The 11,425-nt window shown below is 40.9% G+C and overlaps 1 protein-coding gene across 2 annotated transcripts in view; it reads right to left on the reverse strand.

Annotated features, from left to right (window-relative positions):
• The window catches only part of LOC137992310 (uncharacterized), a 35,526-nt gene that overhangs the window by 6,648 nt on the left and 17,453 nt on the right, over positions 1–11,425 (reverse strand). For both annotated transcript variants that reach the window (XM_068837591.1, XM_068837582.1), the window contains exons 13-21: positions 11,184–11,212; positions 9,611–9,703; positions 8,087–8,205; positions 7,068–7,138; positions 5,173–5,287; positions 4,054–4,147; positions 3,454–3,540; positions 2,160–2,255; positions 1,196–1,264 (exon numbers count right to left, since the gene is read on the reverse strand). In XM_068837591.1, the coding sequence (XP_068693692.1) occupies positions 1,196–1,264; positions 2,160–2,255; positions 3,454–3,540; positions 4,054–4,147; positions 5,173–5,287; positions 7,068–7,138; positions 8,087–8,205; positions 9,611–9,703; positions 11,184–11,212 (773 nt within the window). The remainder of the gene's footprint in view (positions 1–1,195; positions 1,265–2,159; positions 2,256–3,453; positions 3,541–4,053; positions 4,148–5,172; positions 5,288–7,067; positions 7,139–8,086; positions 8,206–9,610; positions 9,704–11,183; positions 11,213–11,425) is intronic.

The following is an 11,425-nucleotide window of genomic DNA, read 5'->3' on the forward strand; positions in this document are numbered from 1 at the left end:
AGACTTAATATTTTACTCTGTCTAACGCCAGACGATTTTACTCGTCGATGGGGAATCCCCCAGGAGTCAATGGGTTAAGCAGTTTTATTCCGATGATGGCAAGCAGTTCTCGGGTTTAATGGAGCACTGTGATTGGTTGGTTTTCGGTCGGAATTTTACAGTACGGATAATAAGTAACGAATGATGATGAAATTTTATGTTCGGCGCTTTCGCAACACATATTGGCATATGTACCATCATCCAACAATGCATCGACCAAGTTGCGACAGCTGATATTTCTCATATTAAAGAAATTCCCAAGAAAAAAATAGAACTGATTGGAAACCAAGTGAATGAGGAGTTATTGGGCCAAGAGCCTTGAAATGTTTAAATTATGATACTTTTGTTAATCAACAACCTTTATTTTAAGTGCAGACCTAGACAAATATATTTGAAGATATTACATACAAGATATCAAAAAGATGTTAAAAATTCATTAAGACATGAACATAAAAGTAGATCACAAAAGATGATAAAAAATGAGTAACCTCTTACTAACCGAACGCGAAGACCGTACTGAGGAATATTGGCCCGGGGTCGTGGCAGTACGGACTTAGCGCAAGTGAGGTTGGTAAGTTTTTAATTATATGGTACCGTTTCTTTGAGCTATCGGACACTTCTTTACTTGGTGAATGTTCGTTATCTTCGTCTTCCATCCGCGAACTTTGAACGGCAAACTTTTACATGTAAAACTACTTTCCGCTTGCTACAATTGTATTGTTGTGATGAAAAAATTAAACTCCACTTTTTAAAAACTTGAATTTCATAAGAGAGAGAAAAAATACGGAAACGATGGTTCCCATGGTAATGGTCCGTCCTGTAAAATCCCGACTGAAAACTAGAAAACCAGAGTGCTACTTTTAGCGTGGGAATTGTTTGCCTTATAATAAAGTGAAATAATTAAAAACACTACCTTTTAAGACAATTATGTGCCAATTATAATTAAACAGAAATGAGATTAAGTCACCACCACCTCAGAAAATGGAGCATTTGTCTCAACAGTAAAATAAAGTAGCCAACTATTCTGGGTTAAACAGTCAACAATTTTCAAACCCTCGAATAGACGAAGTTTGTAACAAACCAAGTGATACATGATCTCTGTCGTTACGATCAAATCACCAAATAAAATACCATGTTGAGAGCTGGGTTTAAATACCTGTTCAGCAAAGCCAACCAAAAGTCTTTCATGAGAGAACTCGTTTAACCATGCAGGGTCTTTCAGTTCCTTTAAGTAAATAAAAAAGCGGTTGAAAAAACAAAAACAAGGAATAAACATAACGAGTATGAAATGAGATGGTGAATAATGAACCCGGTAAACGAATGAAAGTGGGCTGTTCATCCATGGAGCCTCAAAAACAACAACTTGATTGGCCAGTTGCAATGACGTAATGAAACTTACAATAGCTTTGCGGAACTAAAAATAGATTTTAAAAAACTATGATGGTGTGTGGGGATATTTCCTTATCATCTCTTGCCTAAGACCTTAAAGGTTGCGCAATAGTTCAAGAAGTTTCCCTTAAATTCGTCACTATATTTCCTATCAATTTAAAAGGTTCCCTGTAATCCAGGTTGTTCGTACAAATTCTTAAAGGGGCTGTGTCACGACATTGAGCCAAGTTCAGCGACTGGGAACTGGCAACAAAATCAAGCGAAACGTTAAAATAGCTAATTAAAGCATTGAAGAAAGGTTTGAATGAAACAGGGAATGCCAAAAGAGTCGGCAGGGAGGGGCAAAGTTGAAAAAAGTTAAAATGGATTGCCATTGGGGTTTTTGAAAACTGATCAGCATAACAGTTTTTCAAAGTTTCTATCTATTGTTCGTGACTTATAATTATGTACGCTCTACCGACACTTCAAGAAGAAGCTTTGATTTATGTCGTTTAAAAGTAATTTCTGTGTTGACGTTAAGTTGCATAGCAAGCGGGGGCGACTAAATGGTAAAACTACACAAAACCTACTGTACTGCCGTGACACAGCCACATTAAGCTGAAAAGGGTTTCAGAGGAAACCAGAAAAGTTGGTGTAAAGAAGCGAGACTTGAAAACTCCGCTTCAAAATTGAAGGTCATCTAGACGGTTAAGCTGGCAATAAGCTGAAGACAGGGGATGGGCATGCTTTACCTTGTAACGCTTTAAGCCAAGGGTAAACCAATCAGAAGGTGCGAAGGACACAGCCTCGGAGATGGAATAACCACAGCTAATGCTACTGACGTAAGCCTACAGAGGTACAAAAAAGCAAGAGCTATATTAACGGATTTATACACCTAAAGCGCCAGCCTGTAGAAAACCAATTACAGCCATTGACGAATTAGAAAGCGGTTTGTAACTGAGTATCGAAAGTAATTTTCCAATTTCTTCGTTCTTTTTATCGTCACTCTTTTTTTTATCGCGGGATGAAAAATCTCTCTCACGAAAAAAAGCGCAACAAATTGAAATTTACTCGCCAACGTATTCCAGCACTAAGCGTCGGCTGCATTTACATGACTTGCGTTTTCACAGATAACTTTCATCACGAGCCACTGCTTCAATGTGACTATTTTGGTTTTCGTTATTCAGCGTAACGTGTTGACAAATTCAATTCGGGACATTACGTTCGTTAAGCACTTTATGACTGGTCCCAAGGGGAACAGTGAGTTTTGTTTCCCCGAGACCGTCAATGTTCCCCGAAGCGAAGCCGAGGGGAACATTGGGGGCCGAGGGGAAACAAAACTGACTGTTTCCCGTGGGACCAGTCATTAAGTGTTCTGCTATACCCCACGACTGAAAATGAACCAAACTACATACGAGTAATCCTTACTAGTTTAATTATATACGTCAAATATCTCATATAAAAATAAGTAACAATTAGGTTTAATAATTACCTTCAATAATTACTTTCAACTTTTGTCTCGTATCAGATGCAGTTGCAGAATTTTATTAAAAGTCGCGGTGGATGACGCGCTCGCAAATTTGCCGCGCTTTAAAGACGCATGCCCTGATCACGTGCAAGTCCAAGGTTCAAGCTGTTGTTTCCCTAGGGAGTTATACAGTTTTGAGGCGCGTCACGTGATAAGTTCTCGTCCAATAGAAAACTGCATTTCAGTTATGAGGTATAACAATAGTACTTATCCTTGAACTTATTGCAATCTTTCTTCGTCTAAACGTTTGTGGAGGCCCATCAATAAAAGCAGCAGAGGCTAGAAGTACTTTTTTCTTCAACCTCGGATAACGAGTTTCTGGCATTCCGATTGGCTCACTCAATCTTGATTATCAGCTCATTTATCGTATGATCTCATATGGAAACTGTGCCGGTCGTATTGCAAAACTGAAACAATTTCCGCACTACGCTGGCTGTTTCCCATCTCGTATCCAACACGCGCTCATGGAATGATAACTGTTAACTAGTTTAACCTCGGAAAGTTGGTGTGGTCCTTACCTCGGGAAAGACTACTACGAACTGTCCTTGTTTCTGGACAACTCTCGTAACGTCGACACCGCCATCGGTCAGGCTACTCGGGGAGATCTGGAAAAAAGCAAACATGCCATTAAAGTTTTTGGAAGTTTTGAATGAGCAAGCGTTCGCACCATTGCACTTTGCGATATAGTCAGAAGCCAGCCAGAAGTATAGCTTTTTGTCATATGCTGAAACTTTCACTAAGATAAGATCCATTTGTTTACCATTACATTACGACAACTAAGGACACGTTTCTTCACGGAAAGTCCTGACGCATCGTATTTACTCACTCTTTTGTTTTCACTACTCACTCGCCGACAAAGCCCGGATGGCTAGTTCGTTCCGTGAAACAAACGTTTGCGCAAATGTCGTACACAAATACACTTTATTTGAAAAACAGCAAGTAAATCTCAGTATGTAAAGAAAGAAAGAAAGAAAGAAAGAAAGAAAGAAAGAAAGAAAGAAAGAAAAAAAGAAAGAAAGAAAGAAAGAAAGAAAGAAAGAATGAATGAATGAAAATGAGTTGCTCAGTTGAGCCTTACACTTCAGAGATTACAAGTAAAAAAGTTTAATTTCTTGTACCATCGTATCCGCTCGCGATGTGCCAAAAACTTCATTGTCCTCTTGTTCGAGAAGAGAGGCCAGGTTTTTCTTTTCTCCAGGTGGAACACAGTACCTACGATTCATTTAAAACAGAAACGCCTCATGCTTCTCGTTTTCAAAAAGTAAATAAGGACTTTCAATGAGTCGTTTTTAATAAGTTCGCCCCAAAACGACCCTGGGTTGTAACTTTTCTCGGGTCGATTATGGTAAAATGTTCTTTCCACTTTTCAGCTCTTAAGCACCCGCAGAAAAAAAGGTCTCGGAAAAGAGCAGAGAACCAACAAAGTCAGTCCGCCTGGAATCAAACCCAGGTTTGGAGAATGTTTGCCTCCCAATAACAGACACTTCTTGGCTCGCAAGCCACGGAGAGGCAAATCGAAACCGTCGTGGAATCAAAGAAGCTCTATTAAGAAAATTTATGATGCGTAAAAATTGGTTTGAAATGTTGACGTTGTTTAGGGATTTGGCCTCTCGTTTCAACAAAATGCAGTGTAAAGCTGTAAAACAACAAGTGAAATTGTCACAAATGAAATGTTTGTACATCTGAGTCCGAGTGTTTCAATAAAATTTGAAGTTGTCGGCTAGTTTGAGTGGAATAATCGAGTGTTGTCATTGTGAAAATAAATTTTTATAATCCTAGGTTTGAAAGAATCTGTCTTTAACCCTTTCAGCCCTGAGGGGTTCCCCATTGACGAGTAAAATCGTCTGGCGTTAGACAGAGTAAAATCGTCTGGCGTTAGACAGAGTAAAATCTATAAGTGCCACTTGGCACTCTCAGGGCTGAAAGGGTTAAACGGGGACATAGTTTTTTGATGCTGTTAGCTTAACCCTTTCAGCCCTGAGGGGTTCCCCATTGACGAGTAAAATCGTCTGGCGTTAGAGTAAAATCTATACGTGCCACTTGGCACTCTCAGGGCTAAAAGGGTTAACTAAAGTACTTCAATTTGGGGAAATAAGCAGCTCGCTTCTCTGATTGAATTCGAGACAATTGCTTAAACTGTCCAGGTAAGTGGGATCATTTTTCTCTTTCGTCTGAGTGAATTTGTCGGCTGTCGGTGGTTATTGAAGCAGTTTAAAAAGCAAAAACCTTTGTCTTACCAGATTTTCTCGGCACCACTATGAAGATATTCAACAGTGTAAAGGGAGAGCGGATGCGACCTCCAGGGCCTCACGGTGAATAACATGTCGAAATGAAGCCAAGGAATCGTGATATCTGACACACAAAAAAGAAGTGTTTAGGGAATTTCTTCTGCAAAGGGAAGGAAAGGAAATGAACTTTTTACTTAAGTGTCTAGTCGTTTTAGCGCTGGAGCAATAATTGGGGACACTGTAAACTGAACTGAATTAACAATTAATGCACATCAAGTCAAATGTTGGTTTTTTGAAAAGGAAAACCCGGAGTACTTGGAGAAAAACCTCTGTGAGCAGAGCAGAGAACCCACAAACTCAACCCACATGACGCCGAGTCTGGGAATCGAACCCAGGCCACATTGGTGGGTGGTGAGTGCTCTCACCACTGCGCCATCCCTGCACCCATTCTGGGAACGTTTGATAGATGCAAAAGACAGATTTAGCATCGCACTGAATGCAAACGGCGACCGCCGGGGTAAAATTTCCGTTTTGCCAAAAATCACAGAAACATGTTTGATTGCCGTCAATTTCTTGTCTGTTTTCAAAAGAAATCGAACAACTTCTCGAAAAGGAGAGACAAGTTAAGGCGCTGTTACATTATGCAATTGTTCGTGCAACTTGTCTCGCAATGACGGCGTTGCGAGACAAGTTGCACGAATCATTGCCCAATGGACCTTTTTGCGGATACGGCGGCCATTTTGATTTCTATTGTTTCGAAAGACATTATGGGATGCTCAGGGGGCAAATTAAAATGTATTTGCCCCCTGGGCATCCCATAATAGCTATTTGAAAACATACCTTGCAACGACCAAAAACGTTGCGAAACCAGTTGCAGAAATCGTTGCAGAAAGTAGAATGGAGTTCTTCTTTCCGCACCCTGCGAGCAGAGCCTCCTTTTGTCTTTTTCTTTACTGAGGAGGAGAAAAGTAGGCTCTGCCCGAATCGCGTCAACTCTTTGAAGCCGCCGCAGCCCGAACTTCTGGACTAGTCAATCTTGTTTTCTCTCGTCAAACCGGTTTTTCCAGTGCGAGCGTCCGTTTAGTGACAAACCGATGGTTATAACTGAGCCCGCTGTACCATGAAAAACCAAGATGGCGGCGAGATCTGGCATATTAGGCTTGGGTTCGAGACTGTATCCTGGCAACATGCAGCGCATATTCAATAAAGATCTTACTCGATTCATGCAGAGCCTTTCTCGAGAACGCCAAAATCGAGCAAGCAAAAGAAAGGCTCTGCTAGCAGGGTGTTCTTTCCGCTACAGTTGCAACGAATTTCTCTCAAGAACTAACATTTCATCGAAATTGTGAGGCGGTTCATATCATATATCATATCATACATCTTTATTTACCCTCCGATTTTAGAGTAGCTTGGTGTAGCTAATATCTCCGAGCATTTATCCTCCCAACCATGATACACCACAGAAGACAGACCACAACACCGGGAACTACATGCCCTGCTCTTTGCGACAAGTGTGCGGGTTCTTTTACGTCCCACAGGATTATGAACATTGAAGGGTTGTGAGACGGGACCTCCGGCTTATCGTCCTTATCCGAGAAGACTATAGAGTCTAACCATTTGCAGATGTAATTACAAAGGCAGCACTTTCTCCTATTTAAAGACCCTGAATGTTGGTCCGGTCGGAGTTGAACTCACGACCTCCCACGTGACAGCACGGTGCTCAACCAAATGACCCACCGCTGCGCGGTGTACGTACCCATCACTCCTGGGGGTCGAAGGGTTAAAACAGGTTTAACCACTTAGCCTGCCAGCCCAAAGGTGTGTTTGACAAAAACGATCGACTTAAGACAAAAACTTTTCATCGACTTATAATCCCTACCCTTTTCCGCATCTTTTATTCTCACCTTGAACAAATCCCAGATGCCTTAATACCGAACCAGGCAAATGGGGAAGTACATTTAAATTCCACCCTAACCTAAAGAAAAGAAAAAAAAACACATTGAAGCAAATACGTGCAGGATTGTTTACTCCAAAACAAGCAAATGGACAAACGATACTTCCCAGTATTGAAAGTTTTAAATTTTAGGTCAAAATTAATCATCAAACAGAAAAATACATCTCAGCTAAGAATAAGAAATTACCATCGTTTTATGAGAAATGGACAAAGAATAACGGGGTGTAATTTGAGATTTTCTGTTGTAAATGAGTGATGTTAGCAGTAGTATATGATAAGTGGGGTTTGTTAGCTGCCAGAAATCAGTGGTAGTTAGTATCTGGTAATAATTTCGTTTTTTTCGTTACCACATATATAAACATCTTAGCATATCAGCTTTTCAGTGACTGCGCAACTGGTAAACTGTACTAGTCATAGTGAAAGAAATGTATGTAAGAAATGTAGCATAGATTAATTTCTGTCATTACGTCCTTTCACGGGAACAAATGAGCCCAACAAATAGGCCATTTCCGAGTTCATGTCTGCCTCCTCCTCAAAGCGAGTCTAAGTGCAACGTTTTTGTGATGGTAATTAGTTCTACTTTAAATATGAATGAAAACTAACTTTCATAAGAAAAACTTCGAACTTAGACTCGCTTTGAAGAGGAGGCGTACATGAACTCGAAAATGGCCTATTGACCTGTTCCCAAATGTGTGGCTGCATAGCTCAGTTGGTAGAGCACTGCACCAGCATCGCAGAGGTATGGGTTCGAATCCCGCTGGAGGCACCTGAATTTTTCAGGTGCTATAGGAGACAATTGCTTAAATTATCCATACAAATACGAGGATCATTTCTCACTCTCAATAGTCAGTGTTTGTTGAGGAGAAAACGGCTTGTAATGTAAGTAACGTGTTTAAAAAAAATAAATAAATAAAAATAAAATAATGAAAAGAAGTCTTTACCCAAAAACAAATAACACTTGAGGCTTACTTTGCATAAGGATCTCCTTTTTCCGTCGGAAAACAGCTGTGTTCCTGGTTTGTGTCTACAGTCCCTCGGTGCACAGATACATAGCTTTCACGGTTGTGCACGATTCTCCAAAATTCCCTCTGGAAATTAACATCGAGACTCGTTTGAAATGTCAAATCCTACTTTTACGATGTGTCCAGAAAAGTAGCTAATTAGATGCACTCCCGTTTCAATAAGCATCACGAAGTGTCCCCTTGCTTTTCTCCCCATGTTCAATATTACTCATGAATAGGTGAACAGACAATTCAGATAAACAGCTGCACTTCCCCAACCTAACAATAGCACTAATGCTAACACTTACCTTATTATCAGAAACAGGTACCAAATACTTAGACTCAATGGGACACTTCGTGCTGGGAGGTCAAAACTGGGCGTGGATTTTTGGATACAGTATAAGTGACATTTAACGAAATATCGGACTATGTCTATGTTAAAAATGACTATGTAAAAAGCGACAAGATTCGGGATTTGGCCCGCTTCCATAGAGAGGCTGATCTCGGAATGACGCTGCTTACTTCTTTGACTCTTGAGACAAAACGGCAAGACATACATGTAGGGAACTCAGTTGTATTCAGCAAGCAGGAGAGACCTTCTTGCAGAATCTTTGCAGAAAAATATGGCATCTTTCGGAAGCTTTCTTGTATTTATTTCAAAACCAACAGACCAGAGACAGACAGGGTCGTTTGAAGCATAATGTTTGTTAGTTCTGATTTCAATATCATGAAAACTTACATATATGTTTTGTTCACACCTGGTTCAAGATAAGGGATGACTGGGCTTCACACCCAATTACCACGAACCACCAATTAGTACACGATCAAAAAATTGATTGATTTCTTGACCAATATTTTTGTATTTGTGATAGACCACTTTCGATATATTAAAATTCAGTCCTAAACAAAAGACATCATCTCGAGGCTCTGGGGAATAAACTCATACAATTCCTTATATTTATTCCCCAGAGCCTCGAGATGATGCCTTTTGTTTAGCACTGAATTTTAATATATTGAAAGTGGTCTATTCCACAATGGAATAGTCCCAGGGCCCAGTCGTGCAAAACCAGGCCCCAGTTGTTCAAACGATGGATAGCGCCATCCGCCGGAAGTCGTAGCAAAACCAATTGCGCTATCCAATGGGTAGTGACTTATCCGTTGGATAGCGTTATCCACCTTTTGAACAGCCGGGACCAGAGTGACAGTAATCCGTGATTAAAAAAGTACCAACCAATCAAGGATACCAACCGATATTTACAACTTCTCCGTCAAAAACCCTTAACAATGTAATTTGATACTGAGAAAAAACAAAAATCTGAGTAAAAATTGAATGCTAAAAATCTTGAGGAACTTCCACAAGAGTTGAACTCTTTTGGATCAGAAAATAAACTGCAACTGGAGTTACCAGTACTGAGTGGTACAGGATTACCTTAACTGGCCTCCGAACAACTGGGCCCAGTTAACCAAATTTAACAAAAGAAAACCTCTCTACCTCCGCATCGTTTGCTGACGGCGAGTTCTTGAAGAAATGAGCTTCTACGTTTCGAGCGACTCTTTGAAACGGCACCAACGAAAAACTGCGTCCCTGAAAGAACAAAGAAATTTTGCCACGGATGAAGAAAAATCGGCCGAATCGTCAAGGCCGCGTAATCTTTAATGCAGTCTAAATGTGCAGTCAAGAGCTATGTTATCCCTCTGAAAGAACACTTTGGACATGGCTTATGCAATCGCACAGAAAATGCTAATCAAGATATTTGTCAACACCCTTAGTGCTGCAGATCATGCCCGCAAAAGACCATGCATGGAAGAAAGGGTTGTGTATGGATTACATCATATCGTTGTGATGTGACGTCAGGGACGCCATGTTGGTGTCCCTGGAAAAAGAAAGGGAATTCGTGGTCACGACCCAAACTAATCTTTCTGTAATGTTATCATGCCTCAATTCTCTCTTTCTATGATTTAAAATTATCGCCAGGGACTACACAACGCGGCCAGACTGGTCATAAGCCTTTGCAGAGTGGCCAAAAAAAGTTTCCATGTCACGAACTGAGGGCAAGTGGAATGCGATACTTCGTCTTTTTCGTTTCTCAAAATCCAACTGACCTCCATGGTTAACTAATTAGAGTGCAATGTGAAGTGCTAGTTTTCTACCCCATATGAACCATGTGAGCGTTAGCCCTCCGAAAGGAAATGGGCCCACACAAGGACAGAGAAAAACTCTGACCAGGGTGGGAATTGAACCCACGACCTTCGGGTTCATCCGGGTTAGATCATCGCTGCTCTACCGACTGAGCTATAAGGTCAGACGGGAGCAGGTCGTGGGAACTGGAGATGTTAAAGTCACGGCAATGAACATACACTAGTACAAGGAGGGATAACGTTTTTGGCCGTGTAGCACCTATATTTGAACAGACTTAACTGATTAGAGTGTAACGTGAAGTGCTAGTTTTCTACCCCATATGAACCATGTGTGCGTTACCCCTACTAATGGAAATGGGCCCACACAAGGACAGAGAAGACCTCTGAGCCAGGGTGGGAATTGATTTCCATTAGTAGGGCTAACGCTCACATGGTTCATACGGGGTAAAAAACTAGCACTTCACATTACACTCTAATCAGTTAAGTCTGTTCAAATATAAGTGCTACACGGCCAATGTTTGCAAAAACGTAATCCCTCCTTGACCTCCACGCTTTCTAGTCACCCACTGCTATGACTTCTTTTCGGCCAGATGCAAAAGGCGATAAAAAAATCTTAATTAAGGGCAACCTGTCCGTAATATTGTACAAAATGCTTTTCTTTGACAAGATTCTCAGTCTTTTTAATCCCCATGAAAAAAACCCTTTGCCGCGTTCAGTTTTTGTTTGCTATGACCCGTTGAAAGTCATCTTAGATCACCAGTCATTATGGGTTCAAATCGAAGAAAATAACGACAAAGCAATTCATTTTTTATCCTGCCTTGGAGTTAAATGACACAATGTAAATGAGCGCGCACTACCGAGGGAACATGTTCGACGAAGACGTTATAACTTTCGTGTACTACGTGGATTATAATTACTTTTTTTACCTTGATCGACCATGAATCGGTAGCTTGTTCTGCAAGACAAAAACCACGACATCTGAGTAAATATCAATAAGCCCCGCCGCGCGAGGGTTTTAAGGTCGAGACACACCAGGCGACAAGTCGCAGGGACAGGTCTCTGCGACAAGTTGCTCCGTGTGTACTACTTGCAAAACAAGTCGCTGCGACACGACTCCTGTTCGGTGCAAACGGAGTGATCTCGTATGAGGGGGAATGGAAACTAGTCT

The sequence above is a fragment of the Montipora foliosa genome, chromosome 1 (assembly GCF_036669935.1).
Source record: "Montipora foliosa isolate CH-2021 chromosome 1, ASM3666993v2, whole genome shotgun sequence".
NCBI classification, from domain to species: Eukaryota; Metazoa; Cnidaria; class Anthozoa; order Scleractinia; family Acroporidae; genus Montipora; species Montipora foliosa.